Source organism: Ciconia boyciana, chromosome 31 (assembly GCF_034638445.1).
Source record: "Ciconia boyciana chromosome 31, ASM3463844v1, whole genome shotgun sequence".
Taxonomy (NCBI): domain Eukaryota; kingdom Metazoa; phylum Chordata; class Aves; order Ciconiiformes; family Ciconiidae; genus Ciconia; species Ciconia boyciana.
Genome location: NC_132964.1, coordinates 537339 through 561072, shown reverse-complemented (window position 1 = coordinate 561072; position 23734 = coordinate 537339). Strand labels below are relative to the sequence as shown.

Below are 23734 nucleotides of genomic sequence, written 5' to 3'. Positions count from 1 at the left end.
GGTTTTTTTCCCCTTTACAGGTTGTTGGGTTTTTCCCCCCTTTACAGGTTGTTTTTTTTTATGCTTTACAGCTTTTTTCACACCTTTACAGGGTTTTTTTTCTACCTTTACAGCTTTTTTTTTTTAACCCCCCAGCTCACGGATTTCTTTTCTCCTCATCGCCGTTTTCCTTCTTAATTTCCTCGTAAAGGGCTTCGCCGCCGCCGCCTTTCTCGGCTCCCTCCCCTGCCTTGGCGTTGGGGACCCAGAGCCCCGAGTCGATGCATCGCTGCATGTGGTATTTGGCCTCCTGCAATTGGGGGGGACGGGGACGGACACACGCGAGGCTCAGAGGTGTTGGGGGGGGGTCCCGCTGCCTGCCCTGCCGCAGCAGGGGACCCCCCACCCGTCCCCGCCGCGGGCTGGGGAAAGAAATCACCCACCGTGGGATCCATTTTGCTGATCGTGTCCTGCAACATCTGCACGTCTTTGACGTCAAAGCATTTCTGCAGCTCCTGCCGGGCCGAAGAGACGAGGCGGGGAATTAAATCGCGTCAAACCGGGACCAAATGTTGGCGTTTTAAACCCCCCTCCAAAAAAAAAATAAAATAAAATAAAATAGCGGGGGGATACTCACGGGCGGCAGGGATTCGTACACCTCCACGGGGTCGAGGCCGCCGGGGCCCAGGCGTTTCTGCCGCTCCTCTTCCTCGTATTCCTTCATCGCCTTCTCGATGCGAACCTTGGCTCGGCCTCGCACCCGGTCCTTGAAGGCCTCCAGCTCGTCGTTGAAGCCCTCCATGTACTGCTGGTCAGCCGTCTGCCAGGAGAAGTTGGGGTGAAGGCATCGGGACCCCCGTTTCCCCTCCCCAGTCCGTCTCAGGGTCCCACCCGGCTGCATCTCCTCACCCTCGAGGTGCTGAAATCCGGCGGTACCCAAAAATCCCCTCCCTTTGGGGGGTTCAGCGCGGTTCTCACCTTAATTTTGGTGAAAAACTGGCGGAAGCAAGCTCTGGGATCGACCTTCAGGCTCTTGGCCAGCTCCAGGATGAACTGCATGACGATGGTCTGGTGGGCTACCTGCTCCATCAGGGCGTGTTTCTGGGGGGGGGGGAGAAAAATGGGGGTGAGGACCCCAAAAATTTCCCCGTCTCCGCGTTCCCTGCATCAGGGAGGTCGGGGGGGTTCATCCCCAACCGCTTTTCGGGCAAGGTGCGGGTGGCGCGCGGCCTGAGTTTGTAGATGGCAGCGAGCGGGGCGGGAGCGTGGATCTGCTCGAGGGGAGAGCCCCTGGAGGGATCTGGGCCGGGCGGAGCGAGGGGTTGAGGCTCAAGGAGGGAGGAGAGGCCCAGCGAGGTTCGACGTCGGATCCTGCGCTCGGGCCATCGGTTTGGGGGCGAGGGAGGGGATTCGGCCCCTCGACGCCGGCAGCCCCCCGGGGAGCCCGCCCGTGGGCGGCGTTGGGTTGACGGTCGGGCTCGCCCATCTCAAAGGTCTTTTCCGAGCGCGGGGATTCTCCGGTTCCGCGATTCTCTCCGGCGCGGGGGGCTCGGCAGGGGAAAGGCCGGCGCGGGGCTGCGGGAGCGGAGGAGGGCGCGGGGACGCTGCGAGGGCCGGAACCCCTCTGCTGGGGCGGGGGCTGGGAGAGGCGGGGGTCTTCAGCCCGCGGGGGAGAAGGCTCCGGGGAGACCTCCCGGCGACGGGACGAGGGGCAAGGGTTCTAAACGGCGAGAGGGGAGATTGGGCCGGGGTCCGGGGAAGAAATTCCGTCCGCTGAGGGCGGGGAGAAGGGTGCCCGGCGAGGTGGGGGGTGCCCCGGCCCGGGAAAGGGTGGAGGTGGGGTTGGCCGGGGCTGGGAGCGACCCGACGGGGGTGAAGCCGTCCCTGCCGGCGCAGGGGGCCGGGCCGGGTGGGCGTTAAGGCCCCTTCCCACCCAAACCGCCCCGGCGTTCCCCGATGCGCCCCGGCTGGAAGGGGCTCCGCAGGGTTTGAGGTGGGATTGCGCGTCCGGAGGAGAGCGGCGAAGCCGGCAAAGGGTCTGGAGGAGAAGAGAAGGGGCCGAGGGAACTGGGGTTGTTCGGCCTGGAGAGAAGGAGGCTGCGGGGAGAGCTCATCGCTCGCCACGGCTCCCCGAGAGGTTTCCCGAGCCGTAGGAGGAGAGGAAAGGGCCTCGAGCTGCGCCCGGGGAGGTTTAGATTGGATACGAGGAACAATTCCTTCACCCAAAGGGCTGTCAATTGTTGGAAGAGGCTGCGCGGGGAAGGGGTCGAGTCACCGTCCCCGGAGGGATTTAAAAGACGCGCGGACGTGGCGCTCGGGGACACGGTTTCGCGGTGGAGTCGGTGGTTTTAGGTTAATGACAGGAGCCGACGACCTTCAGGGTGTTTTGGCCCTAAACGATTCCCCGATTCCTGGCAGGAAAAGCAAATCAACCGGCCGCGGCAAGGCCAGCGAGGCGAGGACAACGCAAGCCCGGCAGAAAACCGGCAGGAGGAACGGGTTTCATCCCGGTTTCTCACCTCTTCCACCTCCAGATCGATGCACCAGATGACTAAGTAATTAGCCGTCTCCTCGCAAACGAGGTGAGGGTTATCGGAGAGATATTTCTGGCTGTCGTCCCAGCGCCGCAGCATCCCTTCAAAGCAGGGCAGCCCCAGTTAGCAGAGGAAGGTTTTTCCGCTCGTTAAAAAAACAGAACGGCCTCTAAACCTCGTCAGCACAAAAAAAAAAAAAGGGGGGGGGCAGGGGGAGAGATGACTCATCCCAAGGTTAAATAATTAAACCTCCCCCCCCCCAAATTATGATTAACGAAGGCAGCGCGTGACGCTTCGCCTCGGCTGGGCAAAAAAAATCTTGTGAAAAAGATGTTAAATCGCCTGTTCCCCCGAGCGGCGGCTCCCCGGCTCGACGGCTGCAGGGAGCACCCCCCTGAGAAGGGGTTGCCGGCCCCCCCCCCAAAAAAAACCCCCCTGCCCGGCACTCACCGAAGTGTTTGATTTGTTTCTCGTATCTCTCCACGAAGGTTTTGTGTTTCTTTTCTTTCTGTTCCTCCGTTTCTTCCTTCTCCTCCGGTTTGACGTTGAAGACGCTCTGGGGAGCAGAAGGATGTGAGCCGCCTGCCCAGCGACGTGGGGGGGGTGGGGGGGGGAGTTGGGGGGCTCCCCCAAAACCCACCTTGCTGAAGCCGTCTTTGCTGAGGGTGTCCACGTTCCAGGGCATGTTCTTCTCCTTCTTCTTCAGCTCCTCCAATTTGTTTTCCCAGCTTTTCTCTTCGTTCTTCAGCTGCTGGGCTTCGGCCTGGAGCTTTTCCAGCTCCCCCTTCCCGCTCTCCGGATCCGCCACCTCCAGCTCCTTCATTTTTTTCTGGCACTCGGCGAGTTTCCGTTTGCATTCCCTGCATCCTTTATCCAGCTCTTCTTTTTCCTTCTGGAATTGCTCCATCCTCTCCACTCGAGCCTGAAGGCGACAGGATGGGAATCACGTCAAGGGCATCGTTAAATCTCTCCCGCGGCCCTTCCCGGCCTCGTTAACGACGTTCCGGGAAGCCCCACGCTCTCCCGGGATTTTTTTATCCCTGTGGAATCGGGAGAAGCACAAGGAGCTGCTGTGGGGGGAGACCAACACCCCCAAAACCCCCTTGGTTTCGAGAAAAACTCAAGCCTCTTCAGGCAGCTCCGGAGTATTTTGTTGGAATGGGGAGGGAACAGCTCGGGCAGCAGCTTCCTTCCTTCTCCCCGCCAAATCGGGGCCGATTCCGCAATACCGCGGCTTCCAGCTCCCCAAAAATTCAGTCTGCTCCGGCTCTGGGAGAGCGTGGGGGTACGCAGCCCCCCCCCACTTTACCCCCCACCCTCCGAGCTGGGAGAAACCCCCTGCGAGAAACTGGGGGGGGGGGAGGGGGGTTATGGGAGCCCAGCCCCGTCCCGCAGCCCCAGGCAGGGGACGGTCCCAGGGTGACCAAGCCCCCTCAAGGTGTCACCTCCCCGGGCCCGGGGCCCCTCGGCTGTCCCAGCCCCCAGGAGGAGCCAGGAGCCCCCCCACATCCAACAGCAGCCCCCGAGGGGGAGGGGAGCCCCCCCCGGGGCAGCCCCCCAGCCCGCTCCCCCGGGGAACAGGGAGCCCCGGATATGGCGAGGATGGGGGGGAAGGAGCAGCAACCCGGGGGGGGGGGGCCCGGGGAGAGGGGGTGTCACAGGGAACTGGGTGCTAGGGGGATGGGGGAGACCCCCCCCCCCAGGGGGGTGCTGGGGCCGGGCACCACAGGAATGGGGGAGTCCCCCCCTCTGGGGGGTCCTTGGAGCTGGTTCCCATGGCAACAGGAAGGGGGGAGCCCCCCCTTCCCCTCCCTATACCCTCCCTATGGGGGTCCCAGGGCCGGTCGCCACGGGAATGGGGACCCCCCCGGGGGGTCCTTGGAGCTGGTTCCCATGGCAACAGGAGAGAGAGACACCCCCCCCCCCATTCCCCTCCCTGTGGGGAGCCGGTCGCCATGGGAACGGGCCTCCCGGGGGAGCCGGGCCCAGGGCTTTGGGGCGGGGGGGGGGCGGGAGCCCGGGCCGCCCGGGCCGCACCTGGTGCCGCCATCGGAAGAGACTGGCCGTGTCGATGTTGGGGTGAGTCTCGTCCTCATCGTCCGAGACCTCGATGTGGTCCCACACGCTGTAGTCCACCATGGCGCGGCCGCCCCGGGGCCCGCCGCCTCCGGCCGCTTCTCGAAGCCTCCAGCACCCGCCCCGCCTACTTCCGCTTAGCGACGTTAGCACTTCCGGACGCGCCGTCTGGCGCACTTCCGGGTGCGCCCGCGGCCCTCTGCGCATGCGCGCATCTCGCAAAGGGACGCACCGATGCGATCCTTTCGCCCGGTACAAAGATGGCGCTGGTTTTAAAGAGACACGCACACTGACAAGGGGGCGGGGGGGGAGGGACTCCCGCTCGACGCCCCAAGGCCTGGGGGGCTGGGGACGCCCCCCCCTCGGTCTGGGGACCATGGGGACAGGACATGGGGGGACAGGGACATGGGGGCACAGGGACATGGGGGGTCAAGGTGCCCTGGGGACAGAGGGACATGGTGGCACAGGGACATGGAGGGACATGGGGGCACAGGGACATGGGGACAGAGGGACATGGGGACAGAGGGACATGGTGACACAGGGACATGGGGGGACATGGTGACACAGGGACATGGGAACACAGGGACATGGGGACACAGGGACGTTGGGTGACATGGCGCTTTGGGGGGACAGGGACATGGTGGCACAGGGACATGGGGACAGAGGGACATGGGGACAGAGGGACATTGGGGGACATGGCGCCTTGGGGGGACAGGGACATGGTGGCACAGGGACATGTGGACAGAGGGACATGGGGACAGAGGGACATTGGGGGACATGGCGCCTTGGGGGGACGGAGACATCGTGGCACAGGGACATAGGGTGCTCAGGGACATGGGGACAGAGGGACATGGGGACACTGGGGGACATGGCACCTCGGGGCACAGGGACATGGTGGCAGAGTGACGTGGGGACACAGGGACATGAGGGGACACGGTGCCTTGGGGACAGAGGGCCCTGGTGGCACAGGGCTATGGTGGCACCGGGCTGGGGACACGGGGCCATGGACACCCAGGGCCATGAGGGCAGAGGGACAGGGGACACGGGGGCAGAGGGACACGGGGACACGGGGACACAGGTGGGATGCTCGGAGCTACCGGGGGGCCGGGGGACAGCGCTGGGGGTGCCCGGTGCTGGGGGGACATTGGGGACACCGGGGTGCCCGGTACCGGGACACCCACCCCCACACCTCCGGTGCCGGGGGGACACACGGGGACACGCGTGGGGCCGGGGCGGGGGGGGGGGGAGCCGCTCCCGCCGCGTTTCCGCCGGCGCCGCCGCTGTCACCGGGCGCTTTCGGCGGCACCGGGGCCGGTACCGGGGCCGCCTCCCGCCCCGCGCCGTGAACAAAGGCAGGTGGATGCCGGGGAGCACCGCGGCACCGGGAGCCGGCCAGGTACGGCACCGGCAGCGGGACCGGCACCGGGCGGCACCGGGGAGGCCCCTTCCCCCGTCCCCGTCGTTGCTGCCGGAGTCCCCCCGGTGCTTCCCCGGTGCCGAGCATCCCTCCGGTACCCCCGGGGCGGGGGGGGGGGGAGCCCCGGCACCGTGCGATGGCCGGGAACGGTGTGCGGCGGCGGCTGCAGCTCGGAGAAGCCGCGGGGGGCTGCGGGGCTGCGGGGATCCGGGACCGGAGGCTCCGGGGCTCCGGGGATGCGGGACCGGCGGTTCCAGGGCCGGGGGCTGCGGGACCGGGGCTGCCGGGATCCGGGACCGGAGGCTCCGGGGCTCCGGGGCTGCGGAGATACAGGACCGGGGGCTCCGGGGTCGGGGGCTGCGGGACCGGGGCTGCCGGGATCCAGGACCGGAGGCACCGGGGCTCCGGGGATCCAGGGCCGGGGGCTCCGGGGTCGGGGGCTGCGGGAAGGGGGGCTCCGGGGCTGGCACCCACCGAGTCGGGGTGCACCGAGCACGGGGGGCCCGGGCACGGGGGGAGCCGGTACCACAGGAGCCGGTAACGGTGCTGGACCCTGGGCGGGCAGGACCCCCCGGTGACGCCGGTGTCCCCGAGCTGCGGCACCCCTGACACCGGCTGGGGCAGCGCCGGACCCCCAAACCCCCGGGGACCCTCTTCGGCCGTGGGGTCCCACCGGGACGCGTCCGGGAGCTGCCAAGGCCCGAAGCCGGACCCGCCGTCGGGTTTTGCTGGCAGCGAGCACCCATGGGTGGCATCCCCGGCACCCCGCAAAAACCCCTTCCCACCCGAGGAGGGGGTCCCCAAATCCCGTGGGACACCCAGGCCCGGCGGGGACCCCCATTCCCACGGTTTCGCGGCAAGCGCGGCACGACGCGGTGTCACCGGGCCCTGGCGCACCCGGGCGAGCAGTGGGGTCCCCGTGTGGGATGGGGGGGGACACGGACCCCTGGAACGGCTGGGGAGGGGGCTCAGGGTCACCGGGGTCGTGGTGCCGGTGGGTGTCCCGGCAAGGGGGGACGGGGTGGTGGGGTCCCCGGTTGGGGGCTGGGGGGGACACACGAGGCTGTCAACCGCCTGGACCCCCCCCAGGCCCGGCACTGCCGCGGGGACACCGGGGGGTTTGGCACTGCCGGGGCCCCCCCAGGCCCGGCACGGCTGAGGGGGGGCCCCAGGCATCCCCACGCGGGGAGCGGCCAGGAGCGATGCCAGTGCCGGCGTGCGATGCCGGTGCCGGGGAAGGGGATGCTGCCGGGAGCGATGCTGGTGCTGCGGGAAGGGATGCCGGTGTTGGGGGAGGTGATGCCGAAGGGATGCCGGTGCCGGGAGCGATGCCGGTGCCGTGGGAAATGATGCCGGTGCCGGGAGCGATGCCGGTGCCACGGGAAGGGACGTTGGTGCCAAGGGAAGCGACGGTGGTGCCGGGGGAAGCGATGCCGATGCCGGGGGGAAGCGATGCAGATGCCACGGCCAACGCTGCCGTGGCCAACGCTGCCGATGCCGCGGGATGCGATGCTGCGGGGCGCGATGCCGGGGTTTCCTTGGCAACCTTTGCCAGGAGGAGCCGGGGGGTCCCCAGGGTGGGAGCTGGGGCTGCCGGGAACCGCCACGGAGCGGCTCACCCGCCGGCACGGACCCCCCCGGACCCCCCGGCACCGGTGCGTGGAGGCACAGCGGGGGAGTCTGTGGCAACCAGGGGGGGCTCCGGTTGTGCCGCGGCTGCAATGAGCGTGTCAGGGCTCAGCCTGGCTCCCCAGGGACACCCCCCCCCCCCAGGTCCCGGCACGGGCTGGGCTGCCGGGGAGATGCCGGGGATCTCCCCGCTCCCCCCCTCACCGTCAGCTCTCACCCGCAGGCGCCGCAGCCCCCCGGGACGTGGCGGGGTCTCCCCGTTCCCCCCGCATGGCCCCTGTGCCCTGAGCCCCGGTGCCGGACGGGCACATGAGGAGGAGCCGGAGCGAGCTGGCCGGGCCCGAGGAGCAGGTGAGGCAGCACCGGCGCGGGCACCGGGGGCACCGGGGGCACCGGGGTGGGGATGGGGTCCCAGGGGAGCATGCGTGGGGGGCTGAGGGGTCCCCACCGCACCCCGGCCCTGGGGGTCCACAGCAGAGGGTGAGGGGCTCCTGCTTGGGTGCCGTGCCGTGCCACGCTGTGCCATACTGTGCTTTCCGTGCCGTGCCGTGCTAAGCCATGCCATGCCGTGCTGTGCCATGCCATGTGGTGCGAGGCTCCCTGGCCGTGCCATGCTGTGCCGTGCCATGCTGTGCTATGCTGTGCCGTGCCGTGCTGTGCCATGCCATGCGGTGTGAGGCTCTCTCCATGTGGTGCCGTGCCGTGCTGTGCCATGCCATGCCGTGCTGTGATGGCCTGTGCTGCGCCGATCCATACCATGCTGTGCCGTGCCGTGCCATGCCGTATGGTGCGAGGCTCCCTGGCTGTGCCGTGCCACGCCGTGTGGTGCTGTGCCGTGCTGTGCCATGCCACGCCGTGCTGTGATAGTCTGTGCTGCACCGATCCATACCATATCATGCCATGCCGTGCCGTGCCGTATGGTGCGAGGCTCCCTGGCTGTGCCGTGCCATGCCATGCCGTGCCGCGCCATGCCATGCTGTGCCGTACTGTGTGGTGCGAGGCTCGCTCACCACATGGTGCCATGCCGTGCCGTGCCGTGCCGTGCCGTGCCACACCACCCCGTCTGACCTGTCCCCATCCCTTCCTCACAGCCCCCCCCGGAGACGCCGGACCCCGGGTGCTGCAGCCGCTCCCCCCCCTCCCCGGGGATGTTGGGTGCCGATCTGCGCCGCGGGCGCCGTCGCCTCTCCGCCACCCTCCAGGTGCCCCCCTGGAAGCCCCCAGAGCGGCCGCGCTCACCGGAGCCCGCCGGCCTCCCGCGCCCCACCACGCTGCCCCTCCGCATCCCGCCGCGCATCGCCATCACCCACCCCGAGCCCCCCAGGTAGGGATGGGGTTGGGGGTGGGGGGGGGCACACATGCGGCGCGAGGCTGAGCCTGTCACCGCGGCGTCGGGGCTCCTGGTGGCATCGGGGACAGCCCCCCCCCCCCCTCCGGGCACTAACCCCGGGGGGATGTGGTGGCCCCGGCCCGGGGGGGCGAGGCCAGGGACCCCCTGCCAGAGCCGGGACGTGTCCCCGGGCTGGGGGTCCCGCCGGGGTGCCCGGGGTGGGGACGAGGCGGGGACGTGGCCGCGATGGGGCCGGTGCCGGGGGCCGGGGACGTGGCCCAGGATGGTGCCCGGGACAGGGCCAGTTCCTGGGATGGGGACGTTCCCTGGGACAGGGACAGAGCCCAGGGATGGGGACAGTGTCCGGGACGGGGACATTGTCCACGATGGGGACGTTGCCTGGGACCAGGACAGCGCCCAGGACAGGGACGGTGTCCGGGTCGGGGACGGTGCCCAGGATGGGGGACACTGCCAAGGACGGGGCCAGTTTCTGGGGTGGGGACAGTGTCGGGGATGGGGACGTGGCCCGGGATGGGGACAGCGTCCGGGTGAGGGACATTCCCTGGGACCAGGACAGTGCCCAGGGTGGGGACGTGGCCTGGGATGGGGACGATGCCAGGGACGGGGACGTGGCCCAGGACAGGGACATCGTCCCCGATGGGGACAGCGCCGGGGACCCGGCCAGCGTCCGGGATGGGGACGGTGCCAGGGATGGGGACATGGCCTGGGATGGGGACGGTGCCCAGGACGAGGACAGTGCCCACGCGGGTGACACCGGCGCTGTCCCCGCCGCAGCCGTGGCACCAGCCCCCTCGCCAACACGGCGCTGCGAAGAGTGGCCGGCCCCGGCGTCCCCGCTCCGCTGGCCGCCACCGCGTCCCCACCGCGTCCCCTCCTTGGGTTGGGGGGGGGGGGAGCAGCCCCCCAACGAGGCCACCCGCTCCCCCCCCCCCCTAATTCCCCCCACCCTTTAATTACGGCTGCCGGATCCCACCGCGCAGACCACCGCCGGTACCAGGCCGCGACGCGGTGAAGCGCCAACCGACGCCGTCGAGCCGCGGCGAGCGCGGTGGGAGCGCGGTGACCCGGCCGGGGGGCCGGATGCGTCCCCGGTGCGGTGGCGGTGGCGGTAGCCTGCGCGTGCCACCAGCCCTCCCTCGCTGCAATGAATCATCCGCCGAATTTTCCAGGGTGTGTTCCCGCCCGGATCCCCGTTTCCCATCCTGCAGCCCCCCAAATTCCCAATCGCCGGCGGTTTTGCCGGGCCAGGGTGGGATTTTGGGGTCCTCCACCCCCCCCCCCCGGCTGCTCTCTTGGGTGGGTGACATTAATGGGGGACATTTTTTTTTTTGGGGGGGGGGTGGGGGGAATGCGCTCAGTCTCGGCGCGGTGTCGGCAGCTGCCTGCACCCCCTCCACGCCGAGGGGTTCCACGGTAAAACCGGAGCCGCCGGTAGCTGGAAGTTGGGGGGGGGTGTCACATCAGACCCCCCGCTTTGTGCCTGGGGGGGATGCAGCCCCCCTCTCCCGGTGATGGGGGTGGGGGATCAGCTCGGGGGTGTTGGGGGGCACCGGGCAGGCGTGGGGACCCCCCGGTGGCCCCTCAGGAGGGTGGGTGCTCGCCGGGGACCCCCACCCTGACCCTGGGGGTCTCTGCAGTGACATACAGGAGGGGGGACCCCCACCCCAGCCCTGGGGGTCTGTGCAGCGCCACGCACAAGGGGGGGACCCCATTCCAGTCTTGGGGGGCCTGTGCAGCGCTGTGCTTGGGGGGTCACCCCCATTGCAGCTGGGGGTGCCCGCAGCACCGTGCACCCCAAATCCACAGTGGGGTCCGTGCCGCGCCTGGCTCGGGGGGTCCCGGTACCGCTCTGGGGGTCCCTGCTGTGTCTGCTCGGCCCCCCCCGGTGTGGGTGCTGGGGGGGCTGGTTTCTGCTGGGGGGAATCTCGCGGGGGATCCCTGCATGGGGGGTCCCCACAGGCAGGGGGATGCCCCGATAGGGGGTCCCCGGGGGAATCCCGGGGGGTCCCGGGGAGGGGATTTATGGGTCCCTGGGGATTCCCGCATGGGGGGCAGTCGGGGGGTCTCCGCATCGGGGAAGCCCGGGGGGTGGTGTCCGCTGTGGGGGGGTATTGGGGGATCCCCGCCGGGGAGGGGGATATCGGGGGGAACCCCACCGTGTGGGGATATCGAGGGGGTGTCCGCCGTGGGGGATATGGGGGAGGGATCCGCCGTGGGGGATATCGGGGAGGGGATCCCCGCCGTGGGGAGATATTGAGGGGGATCCCCGCCGTGGGGGTTATCGGGGGGGGTGTCCCCGCCGTGGGGGGTTATCGGGGGGATCCCCGCCGTGTGGGTATGCGGGGGGTGTCCGCACCGCCTTGTACCTGCGTGGGGGTCCACGGGGTCCCGGGGCGGAGCCGCCGCCGGGGGCGGGCGGGGGTGGGGGGGCAGGTCCCGGAGCGGGGGGAGGCGCCGAGCCGGGCGCGCAGAGGCGGGACCGGCAGCGGGACCGGCAGCGGTACCGGTAGCGGTACCGGCAGCGGCGGCGGCAGCGGCGGCGGCAGGCGCCTCCCCCGGGGTCGTCCCAACCGGTTGCACGGGGCCATGAGGAGCCCGGGGCCGGGAAGAGCCGCCGCCGCTCCCGCCGCCGCGCCTCGCTAGGGACCGGCACCGGCACCGGCACCGGGAGGGGGGCTCCGGTATCGGGACCGGGTCCGGGCATCGGAAAGCAGGACCGGTACCGGCAGCAGGTTGGGCACCGGGAGCGGCTCCTTTCCCGGCCCCCGGCAGCATCTCGGGGTCCCCGGTTCCTCCCCCCGCCCCCCCCCGGTACCGCGGATGATGGAGCCGGTGCCGAGCTCCAGAAAAAGCCTCTCGCTGTCGCTGCCCGTGCCCCGGGAGGGCCCGAGCACCCTGAAGCCCCCCCAGCACCTCTGGCGCCAGCCCCGCACCCCCATCCGCATCCGCCACCGCGGCTTCTCCGACACCGACCGGCACCGGCCCCGGCCCATGGAGCGCGCGGACGCCGTCGACACCGGGGACCGGCCCGGGCTGCGGAAATCCCGCATGTCCTGGCCCTCCTCCCTCCACGGGACCCCCGGCACCGGCAAGCGGTAGGTGACAGTGGCGGGGACAAACACCCCCCCTCCCCCTCCTCCCCCGGAGCCCCCTCGGGACCGGAGGCAGGACACCCCCCTCCAAGCATCATCCCGGTGCTGGTACCGGAGGGAGAGGCGGGACCCCCCCAGCAGCATCCCGGTACCGGAGGTGGCAGGAGGGACCCCCCCATCGTTATCCCAGTGCCGGTACCGGAGGCGGTGGCAGGACCCCCCCCAGCATCATCCCGGTACCGGGACCGGAGGCGGGACCCCCCCAGCATCATCCCGGTACCGGGACCGGAGGCGGGACCCCCCCAGCATCATCCCGGTACCGGGACCGGAGGTGGGGCCCCCCCAGCATCATCCCGGTACCGGGACCGGAGGCGGGACCCCCCCAGCATCATCCTCATCCCGGTGCCGTGGCGGTGGGAGGGAGCCGGTGGCCGTGCCAGTGCCGGGGATGGATCCGGCCCGTGGGCTGCCGTGGGAGCGGGGAGCGGCAGCGGCACGGGGGGGTCACGTCCCTCCGGACCCCTGGCCTGGCCAGACCCTTCCCAGGGTCCCCTGCCAGGCACCGGGGACGGTGATGGGGTCACCGGCACCGGCACAGCTGTGGCTCCTGGCTCTGACCCCCCCTGCCCGTGGGTGCCCCATGGGTGCTGGTCCCGGCGGGGTTTGGGGGTGTCCAGGGACCCCCTAAGACCTGATCAAGGGCACCCCCATCCCGGCAACCGCAGTTTTGGGGTGACCCCCTCGTGCCACCGGCTCTGCCGGGGTGAACCCGCTCCCGGGGGTGGTGGGGGGTGGTGGTGGTGGTGGTGAGCCGAGCCGGCCACGGCACAGCCACCGCTGGGACCCTCGGGTGCCGGTGTGGGGGTCCCCAACCCGATGCCGGGGTCAGGGGGTGCCAGGATCCATCCGCCGTGCCGGTACTTGGGAGATGTGCCGGATCGGGAGATGCTCGGTGTGGGGGGACGGATGCAGCACCCCCAAACCGGGGGGGGGGGGGGGAGGGGGAGAAACCTCAACCGCCCCCCGGGATCCGTCTGTGCCGGCTCTGCCCATTCCCGGTCGGGAAGTTTTTTGGGGAAAACAACTAGGGAACACGCCGACGGGTGGTTGTGCCGCGACAGCAGCATGTGCCGGGCACCGCATCCTTCCGGCAGAGCCGAGGGGGCAGCGGCACCTCCGGCTTCATTAGGGGAGCTAATTTATGCGCAGGAGGCTCAGCAGATGGTCGGGACTCGGGGGTTTTATTTCCTTCCTCCTCCTCCTCTTCCTCCCTTCCCGACGGAGTTTTCCCCCCTCCCGCCTCGAGGCGGCTGTCAGGTGGCGAGCGGCTGGGGAGGGTGTTGGGGCGCGGGCAGAGCCGGCAGCCCCCCAGTGAAACCGGGGCTGCCAGGGGGCCACCCCCGAATCTGGGGGTTGGGATGCCAGACCCCCCTGCCACGGCATCACGTTAAACCCCCATCGGTGAGATCCGGCAGACGGGCGATCTCCCCCCCGCCCCCCGCCTTATCCCGGCATCCCCAATCCCGCTGCCGGTGCTGGCATGGCTCAACCAGGAAGAACCGGCTCAACCCTCGGTTATGGGTTTCTCCCTTCCTGGAGCAATTAGTGTAATTAAACAAAACGAACGTGAAATCCCAAGCTGGGATTTCACCGGGGCAGAGGCGGATGGCCAGAGCCCGGTTCACCGCGGCGGTGCCAGGATCTGTCCGGCTGCTGCCGGCTCCTGGAGGCTTTTCCCGGGTTCGCTGTAGCCCTCGCCCTAATTAATTCCTCCTGCTTTAATTCCTTTCCTTTTCAGAAAGAAAGAAAGAAAAAAAATAATAATCAAATCGACGCCAACCTTGCGCCGCTGGCGGGTCGCGGCGATGGCGGCAGCGCCGCGTGCCGCCCATCGCAGTCCCTCCGGCGTTTATGATGTGCCGTAATCTTTTTCGAGGGGGATGAGTCACCTGCGGCCATTAAAAGTGATTCACGTTTGTCTCCGGCTCCCGGAGCAGATCCCGGTCGGGAGGAAATCCCGCGCCGGCAGGCGAGCCGTGTGTGCCGGCTGCCAGGAATAGCAGGGACGCCCCTTCTCGCCGCCCCCGGGGCCGGCTGGGCGCGCAGGCCGATGCGGCACGGTACGGCACGGCACGGTACGGCACTATATGGTGTGGTATGGGCCGGTACGGTGGCACCAGGCTGGGGGTCCCTCTGCACAGGGGGATGCCAGCGGTGGTCCTGGGCGTGGGGATGTCCCGGTGCTGGTGACCGTCCCCACCCCTGTCTCCTGCCCGGTCTGCAGCTCTTCCTCCTCTCCGTCTCCATCCCGTCTCTGTGCCCGTCCTCATCCTCATCCCGTCCCCAGCCCCGTCTCGTCCTCGTCCCCAGCCCATCTCCTTCCTAGTCCCGTCTCCATCCTCATCCTCAACCTTTTCCCGTCCCCATCCTGGCTTCATCCCTGTCCCCATCCCCATCTCTTCCTCGTCCCCAGCCCAGTTGCCTCCATCCCATCTCCTTCCCCCTCCTGTCTCCGTCCCGTCCCCCTCTCTCCCTTGTCCCCATCCCATCTGCCTCCATCCTTGCCTCCAGCCCCATCCCATCCCCTGCGGGGGGGGCCTCGGGGTCCCCTCCCTGCCCCACACCCCCTCGGGGACAGGGACGGGGACAGGGATGCACCCAAACTGGCTGTTCCGGGATGAGGCCGGAGGAGCGGGTGCCCAGGGACCGCCGGAGACGAGCCGGGGGGACGACCACGTCCTGCCTGGCTCTGCCAGGGAGTGGGCACCCCACTTCTGGGGTGCTGGACCCGCCAGCCCCCCCGAATCGCCCTGGCAGGATCCCATCCCGCATCCCAAACTGGGGGGGGGGAAGGAGCCGGGACACCCCGCCGTCCCCTTGGGTCGCCAATCCTCTCGGGATAAACGGACACCGGGGACCCTGGGGACACCGGGGGGTCCCCATCCCCGAGGATCCCCGGCCCGCCTGCCCCCCGTCTCTCGCCCGGCAGCTGCGGCTCCCGAGGCGTGAAATAATCCCAATAAAATCCCAAAAAAGCCCTTTCCCTCCCCAGAGCCGGTTGCTAAATTTGCTGGCTGTGAGTCACCCCCCCCCGCTGCCTGCACAGCCCCCCCGGCTCCCCCGCCCCCGCAGCGGCTCCCTGCCAGCCCCGGGGGGATGGGTGCTGCACCCAACGGGGACCCCGTGGGGCTGGGGACCCCCATGGGGCCAGGGACCCACACAGGACTAGGGACCCCCCTGAGGCTGGGGATCCCCATGAGGATGGGGACCCCCATAGGGCCAGGGTCCTCCATGGGGCTGGGCGACCCCATGGGGCTGGGGACCCCCACAGGACCAGGGACCCCCATGAGGATGGGGACCCCCATGGGGCCAGGGTCCTCCATGGGGCTGGGGGACCCCATAGGGCTGAGGATCCCCACAGGACCAGGGTCCTCTGTGGGGCTGGGGACCCCCATAGGGCTGGGGACCCCCACAGGACCAGGGACCCCGCTGAGGCTGGGGACCCCCATGAGGATGGGGACCCCCATGGGGCCAGGGTCATCCATGGGGCTGGGGGACCCCATGGGGCTGGGGACCCCCATAGGGCTGGGAACCCCCACAGGACCAGGGTCCTCCATGGGGCTGGGGGACCCCCATGAGGATGAGGACCCCCATAGGGCCAGGGTCCTCCATGGGGCTGGGGGACCCCACAGGGCTGGGGACCCCCACAGGACCAGGGACCCCCATGAGGCTGGGGACCCCCATGAAGCTAGGGACCCCCATGGGGCCAGGGTCCCCCACAGCGCTGGGGGACCTCAAAGGGCCAGGGACCCCTATAGGGCTGGGGTCCCCTATGGGGCTGGGATCCCCAATGAGGCTGGGGACCCCCATAAGTCCAGGGTCCCCCCCAGGGCCAGGGTCCCCCATGAGGCTGGGGTCCCCCCGGGGCCGGGATCCCCTATGGGGCCAGGGTCCCCCCGGGGTCCCGGTGTGGTGTGGGGGGGCTTGGAGCTGGCACAGGAGCGGGCAGGCTGTGGGGCACCGGGGGCTGCGGGGCACCGGGGGCTGTGGGGCACTGGGGCTGTGGGGCACAGTGCGGCACCATGGGGCACAGGGGGCTGGGACCCCCTCGGGGGTCTGTGCCCCCCACGAGGCCCCGTCAGGACCCGTCGCTGTGGGGCGCAGGCGGCGCCATGGGGGGACCTGCTGCAAAGGGGAAAGCGGGGTGCAGGATCGAACCCCAAAGCCAAGGGGACCCCGAATCCCTGGGGGGCGAGGGGCGTCCCCAGGCTGCTGGGGGGGGCAGGATGGGACAGGGACAAGGGCAGGGATGGGGACATGGGATGGGGACAACGGTGGGGATGGGGACAGGGACAGGGATGGGGACAGGGACATGGGACAGGGACGGAGGCAAGGGCCTGGGGTGGGGACAGGGACATGGGGACAGGGATGGGGACAGGGATGGGGACAAGGGTGGGGAGGGGGACGGGGACAAGGGTGGGGATGGGGACAGGGACAGGGATGGGGACAGGGACATGGGACAGGGATGGAGGCAAGGGCATGGGGTGGGGACAGGGACATGGGGACAGGGACGGGGACAGGGACAAGGGCAGGGATGGGGACAGGGATGGGGACAAGGGTGGGGAGGGGGACAGGGACAAGGGTGGGGAGGGGGACAGGGACAAGGATGGGGACAGGGACACGGGACAGTGATGGGGACGGGGGCAAGGGAGTGGGATGGGGACAGGGATGGGGACATGGGACAGGGATGGAGACAAGGGTGGGGAGGGGGACAGGGACAAGGATGGGGACAGGGACAAGGATGGGGACAGGGATGGGGACAGGGGTGGGGACAACGGTGGGGATGGGGACAGGGACAGGGATGGGGACAGGGACAAGGATGGGGACAGGGACATGGGACAGGGACGGAGGCAAGGGCATGGGGTGGGGACAGGGACATGGGGACAAGGGTGGGGAGGGGACAGGGACAAGGATGGGGACAGGGACACGGGACAGGGACGGGGACGGGGGCAAGGGAGTGGGATGGGGACAGGGATGGGGACATGGGACAGGGATGGGGACAACGGTGGGGATGGGGACAGGGACAGGGATGGGGACAGGGACATGGGACAGGGACGGAGGCAAGGGCATGGGGTGGGGACAGGGACATGGGGACAGGGACGGGGACAGGGATGGGGACAGGGATGGGGACATGGGGTGGGGACATGGGACAGGGACGGGGACAGGGACAACCTGGGCCCATCTGGTCGGGATTGGCCCGGAGAGCATCCGGCCCCACGTGGCTTTCGGTCACCCTCGGTCCCCGTCACACGAGGGGCCGCGAGGGGGCCGAGCCCCGCCGGGTTTGGGGGGGCCGAGCCGTGCTGGATTTGGGGGGGCCGAGCCGTGTGCTCCCCAGGGCCCCGCTGGCCCCCCCCCCTCCTGGGGGTCGTGGGGACATGGGGTCTGGACCCCCTTCCCGGGGACACACGGGGTCACAGCCCCTTTCGGGGGACGCTGGGGTTGGGACCCCTCCCCGGGGACACGCGGGGTGCACCGGGAGGGTGCAGGCCGGGGGGCTCGGGGTGGGGGCAATGGTGGGGGGGCTGGGACCCCCATACAGCCCCCTGGGCAGGTTCCCACGGGGGTCCCCGGTGAGCGGGACCGGGGGGATCCCCGGAGAAGGGTGCAGGGACCCCGGGGGGGGGCTTAGGGACCCCTGGAAAGGGCTCAGAGACCCCCCCCAGGCAGGGTGCAGGGACCTCCGGGGGGGGTCAGGGACCCTGGTGGGTTACAGGGACCCCCCGATGGGGCACAAGGACCCCCAGGCGGGTCTCAGGGACCCCCAAGGTGGGACTCGGGGACCCCCGGGGGGGCTCAGGGATCCCGGGGGGGCTCAGGGACCCCCAGGCTCAGTGTAGGGCCCCCAAGTGGGACTCGGGGACACCCGGGGGGGCTCACGGACCCCCATCCACTCCCCCGCCCCCGAGAAGCCCCGGCCCGGTCCTCCCCCTCCCCGGTGGCGGGCGGTCCTGGGGCGGTCCCGGGGGATGGGCCCCCCCCCCTACCCCGCCCCCCTCCGCCCCCCGCCCCCTCTCACCCCGGCCCCCCGCTGCCCCGCTTTCGGGGGACTCTGGGGAAGCAGGGCCCCCACCCCCGCTTGCCCCGGGGCGGCTCGGTAGAGGAAGCCGGTAGAGGAAGGGGGGGGGGCCGGGGCGGGAGCACCCCCGTGTCCCCCCCCCACGCACCCATGGAGCGGGGGGGCACCCAGCGGGCCAGTGGCGGGAGACCCCCCCCAATAATTGAGCGGGGGGGGCTGGCGGCGAGGTAAGGGGGAGCAGGGGGAGCACCCCAAGGCCGGGGTGGGGACACAGACACCCCCATACCCAGTTTGGGGGGGGACAGCGACCCCTCCCATGCCCATGCTGGGGTGGGAGAGGACCCCCCCCCATGCCCAGGAGGCGAAGCGGGGCCCCCATTGTATGGGACAGGCCCCTCCCCCCCAGGTTTTGAGGGACAGGGGTGTCCCCCATGCCCAGGTTTAAGGGAGGGGTCCCTTTGGGGGGGGGTCCCCCAGCAGCAGCCTTTGGGTGCCCCCCGGTTGCCTGGGGACCCCCAATAACGAAGGGGGCCCGAGGGGGCAGGGCGCCGGGTTCCTTCCGCGGCCCAGGGGAAGTGGGCGATGGTTGGAGGGGGAGGGGACGACACCCACACCGGGGGGGCCAAAAATGGGGGGTCCTGGTTGTGACATTGGGGTCCCGGAGTGCCCAGCACTGGGGGACACGGAGGCTTGGGGGTGTCGGTACCGGGGGGGGGTCTCGGGGTGCAGAGTCCCTGGAGACCCCCAACCCGCGGGGGCTGGTTTGGGGGTGCCGGGCACAAGGGTCATGGGGGTCCCGGTCTTGGGGGGTCCTGGGGCACAAGGCTTCTGGGGGGCTGGTATTGGGGGGCCCCGGGATATGAGGCTCCGGGGGGGTCCTGGTATTGGGGGTCCCAGAGCACAGGGCTCCCAGGGGTCCCGGTGTTGGGGGTCCCGGTCTTGGGTGGGCCCTGGGTCATAAGGCTCCTGGGGTCCCGGTATTGGGGGTCCCGGTATTGGGGGTCCCAGTATTGGGGGTCCCAGGGCACAAGGCTCCCGGGGGTCCTGGTACTGGGGGGTCCCGGGACATGAGGCTCCCGGGACTCCCAGTATTGGGGGGTCCTGGTATTGGGGGGTCCCAGTAGTGGGGTCCAGGGGCACAAGGCTCCCTGGGGGTCCCGGTATTGGGGGGTCCCGGTATTGGGGGGTCCCAGCTGCCACAGTCCGGTGTCTGGGGCGGGCGCCTGGTGCTGCCACCCACTGCGGGACCCGTCCCCGGTCCCTGGGTCCGTCCCCCCCCGGGGGCACCCCCCTGACCCCCACCGGCATGGAGGCCCGGGTCCCATATCGCGACGGGGCCCGCAGGGTCGGTGACGGCTTCGGCCAGCGGGCACCAGCGCCGGCCCCGCGGCGAAAGGTCGCGGTGGGAGCACGAGACAGCGGCTAAAATTAAGCGCCGGCACCCAGCGCGGTGACGCCTCGGTGACACGGCGTGCGCGGTGATGCCGGTGCACATGGTGACACCAGTGTGCGCGGTGACGCCGGCGCACGTGGTGATGCCGGTGCACATGGTGACACCAGTGTGCGCGGTGACGCCGGCGCACGTGGTGACGCCGGCGCGCACGGTGACGCCGGCACCGGCTCGCACAACCGCCGATAGGAGAGTCTGGCGGCACGCGGGCGGGCAGGCAGCGTGGCACGGCCACTGTCACCGCCGGGCACGTCACCGATGGCACCAGGAACGTCACCACCGCCGCTGGGCTCATCGCCGTCGCCGGCACCGCCGCCGCACAGGGTGGGGCTGCAGCGGGCCCGTGCCCCGGCGTCGTGCCGCGTCTCGGGGAGCTGCGGGGAGGGGGGGGTCCCAGCCTGGCCCCCCCCGCCCTGTCCCCGATGTCCCCCTGTCCCTCCCCAGCTTCGAGGTGGAGAATGGCCCCTCGCCGGGCCGCAGCCCGACGGACCCCCAGGCCAGCCCGGGGCTGGTGCTGCTTGCCGGCGGCCCCCCCGGCCAGCGCCGCGAGTCCTTCCTCTACCGCTCCGACAGCGACTACGACGCTTCCCCCAAGAGCATGTCCCGCAACTCCTCCATTGCCAGCGAGGCGTGAGTACGGCCCCCCCCCCCGCCCCCCCCGGGATTCCCCCGGACCCCCCCAGGGCCCTTCCATGGACCCCGCGGACCCTGGGCTCCCTGGGGACCCCCCGCCATCCTTCCAGGGACCCCCGATACCCCCTGGGGACCCCTCTGCCGTTCCCCAGGGACCCCCCATATTCCCTGTGTACCCCCTCCATCCCCTTGGAGACCCCCAATATCTCCCCAGGGACCCCAGTATCTCCCCAGGGACCCCCATCCCCCTGGGTACCCCCATCATCCCCCAGGATCCCCAATATGTCCCCAGGGACCCTCAATATCCCCCAGGGTCCCCCCGGGGACCCCTTGCTATCCCCTGGAGACCCCCAATATCCCCCAGGGACCCCCCACCATCCCCCTGGGTACCCCCAATATTCCCCAGGGACCCCTCTGCCGTTCCCCCAGGGACCCCCATATTCCCCTGTGTACCCCCCTCCATCCCCTTGGAGACCCCCAATATCTCCCCAGGGACCCCAATATCTCCCCAGGGACCCTCAATATCCCCCAGGGACCCCCATCCCCTGGGTACCTCCCGATATCCCCCAGGGACCCTCCCCAGCCATCCCCCTGGTGACCCCCAATATTCCCCGGGGACCCCCACCATCCCCTTGGAGACCCCCAGGGACCCCCGATATCCCCTCTGAGCCCCCCCCATGCCACTGCGGGCCATGTCCCCCCAAGGGTGCGTGGGGGCCTGAGGGGACCCAGGCCCCCTGCCCCCACCTGCTGACACCCCCCCATTTCCCTTCCAGCCACGCCGAGGACCTGATCGTCACCCCCTTCGCCCAGGTAGGGCTGGGGGGGTCCCCGGGGGGGTCCCCGGAGTGTGGGGGGGGTGCGGGATCGGGCCCTGCACCCCCAAGCCCTGCCAGAGGGGTGGCGGGGGGCTGACCCCAGCGCTCGCGGGTTGGGTGATGCCACCGGTAGATTTGGGGTCCCTGGGGGGCTCCCCCTCTCTGTGTCTGTGCCCCCTTTTGTGTCCCTCACCCCCCGTGCCCCCCCAGGTGCTGGCGAGCCTCCGCAGCGTCCGCAGCAACTTCTCCATCCTGGCAAATGTCCCCACCCCCACGTCCAGCAAGTGAGTGACCTTGACCTTGACCCTGACCTTGACCCCGACCCCATGCGGGGGTCCCGGCCAGCCCTGACTCACATCCCCCTCTGTGCCCCCCCACCCCAACCTTGCAGGTGGTCGCCCATCGGCTCCCAGCCCCCGCTCTGCAAGGCCACGCTCTCGGGTAAGGGGGTCGGGGCTGAAGGGGTTAAGGGGGGGTCGGACCCCGGGCTCGGGGGATTTGGGGGGGTTTGGGGGGGATTTGAGGGGATTTGGGGGATTTGAGGGTGATTTGGGGGATTTGGGGGGTACAACTGGCCGTGCCCCTGTCCCACTGGGGAAAGTGAGGCAGGGGCCTGGCAGCCCCCAGCTCCCCCACTCCTGTCCCCAGGGGGTCCCTGCAGCCCCCCTGAGTCACGTCCCCGTGTCCCCCATCCCGGGGGTCCCCACGGCCCCAGGGGGTCCTTGCACCCCCCATCCCAGAGGGGTGCCCCCATCCCTGGGGTCCCCCATCCCCAGAGGTGTCCCTGTACCCCCCATCCTCACTGCCCCGTCCCTTGGGGGTCCCCGCAGCCCCATCCCCAGGGGGTCCCTGCCCCCCATCCCGGGGGTCCCCCAGCCCCGTCCCCAGGGGCTCCCCACCCCCATCCCAGGGGACCCCATCCCCAGAGCTGTCCCTGCAGCCCCCACCCCTGGGGGTCCCTGCTGCCCCATCCCTTGGGGGTCCCTGCAGCCCCCTGTCCCTGAGGGTCCCCGCTGCCCCAGGGCTGTCCCCGCAGCCCCCATCCCTGGGGGTCCCCAATACCCTGTCCCTTGGAGGGTCCCCGCAGCCCCCGTCCCTGGGGTCCCCCATCCCCAGGGCTGTCCCCGCAGCCCCCTATCCCCGGGGGTCCCCACAGCCCCATCCCTTGGGGGTCCCCACAGCCCCCCGTCCCCGGGGGTCCCCCATCCCCAGAGCTGTCCCCGCAGCCCCCATCCCTGGGGGTCCCCGCTGCCCCAGGGCTGTCCCCGCAGCCCCCATCCCTGGGGTCCCCAATACCCTGTCCCTTGGAGGGTCCCCGCAGCCCCCGTCCCTGGGGGTCCCCCATCCCCAGAGCTGTCCCCGCAGCCCCTATCCCCAGGGGTCCCCACAGCCCCATCCCTTGGGGGTCCCCACAGCCCCCGTCCCCGGGGGTCCCCCATCCCCAGAGCTGTCCCCGCAGCCCCCGTCCCCGGGGTCCCCCATCCCCAGAGCTGTCCCCGTGCCCCCCCCGTCTCTGGGGCTGTCACCGCCCCAGGGGGGTCCCTGTACCCCCCCCCATCCCGGGGGTCCCCGGGGGTCTCAGGCCGCCGCTGTCCCCGCAGAGGAGACGTCCCAGCAGCTGGCCCGGGAGACGCTGGAGGAGCTGGACTGGTGCCTGGAGCAGCTGGAGAGCCTGCAGACCCACCGCGCCGTCAGCGAGATGGCCTCCAACAAGGTGGGGGGCCGGGGCGCCGCGGGGGAGCCCCCTGTGCCGCGGGGACGGGGACGGGACACTGCTGTGCCATGGGGACGGGGACTGGAGCCCCCTGTGCCACCAGGATGGGGACAGACCCTGCTGTGCCATGGGGACGGGGACGGAGCCCCCTGTGCCATGGGGACGGGGACAGGACACTGCTGTGCCATGGGGATGGGGACAGAGCCCCCTGTGCCACCAGGATGGGGACAGACCCTGCTGTGCCATGGGGACGGGGACGGAGCCCCCTGCACCATGGGGACAGGAATAGACCCTGCTGTGCCATGGGGATGGGGACGGAGCCCCCTGTGCCATGGGGATGGGGACAGGACAGTGCTGTGCCACCAGGACAAGGATGGACCCCACTGTGACATGGGGACGGGGACGGGACAGTGCTGTGACACAGGGATGGGGACAGGAATGGACCCTGCTGTGCCACCAGGATGGGGACGGACCCCACTGTGACATGGGGATGGGACAGTGCTGTCACATGGGGACGGGGACAGGAATGGACCCTGCTGTGCCATGGGGATGGGGACAGGACAGTGCTGTGCCACCAGGACAAGGATGGACCCCGCTGTGCCATGGGGACGGGGACGGAGCCCCCTGCACCATGGGGACAGGGACGGGACACTGCTGTGCCATGGGGACGGGGACGGACCCTGCTGTGACATGGGGATGGGGACAGGGCAGTGCTGTGCCACCAGGACAGGGATGGACCCCACTGTGACATGGGGACAGGGACGGGGACGGGACCCTGCTGTGCCATGGGGATGGGGACAGACCCTGCGGCGGCACGGGGACAGAGATGGGGATGGGCACGGGGACAGACCCTGCTGCGGCTGAGGGATGGGGACGGGGACAGGGACAGGGACAGGGACGGACCCTGCTGTGCCATGGGGACAGGGACAGGACCCCAGCTCCATCATGGGGACAGGGACGGG

At 70.3% G+C, this 23734-nt stretch overlaps 2 protein-coding genes across 3 annotated transcripts in view; one reads left to right on the top strand and one right to left on the bottom strand.

Moving 5' to 3' along the window:
• Nucleotides 1-133: 133 nt before the first annotated feature.
• On the bottom strand, nt 134-4730 carry CDC37 (cell division cycle 37, HSP90 cochaperone). The gene is made up of 8 exons (XM_072848549.1): nt 4551-4730; nt 3154-3435; nt 2964-3069; nt 2499-2614; nt 958-1080; nt 617-799; nt 423-494; nt 134-289 (listed from the first exon to the last, which is right to left on the bottom strand). Exons 1-8 carry the CDS (start codon nt 4650-4652, stop codon nt 137-139), a joined length of 1137 nt encoding a protein of 378 aa, XP_072704650.1. The 5' UTR covers nt 4653-4730; the 3' UTR covers nt 134-136.
• A 1122-nt stretch (nt 4731-5852) lies between these two features.
• PDE4A (phosphodiesterase 4A) overlaps nt 5853-23734 on the top strand; it is a 38044-nt gene continuing 20162 nt past the window's right edge. Inside the window, exons 1-8 of one of the 2 annotated variants that reach the window (XM_072848540.1) lie at nt 5853-5985; nt 7859-7986; nt 8727-8959; nt 20052-20237; nt 21017-21053; nt 21269-21342; nt 21450-21499; nt 22660-22772. In XM_072848540.1, the coding sequence (XP_072704641.1) occupies nt 7945-7986; nt 8727-8959; nt 20052-20237; nt 21017-21053; nt 21269-21342; nt 21450-21499; nt 22660-22772 (735 nt within the window). In that variant the 5' untranslated portion in view covers nt 5853-5985; nt 7859-7944. Of the gene's footprint in view, nt 5986-7858; nt 7987-8726; nt 8960-11682; nt 12082-20051; nt 20238-21016; nt 21054-21268; nt 21343-21449; nt 21500-22659; nt 22773-23734 lie in introns of those variants that run through there. The other variant, XM_072848539.1, reaches the window with a different exon arrangement.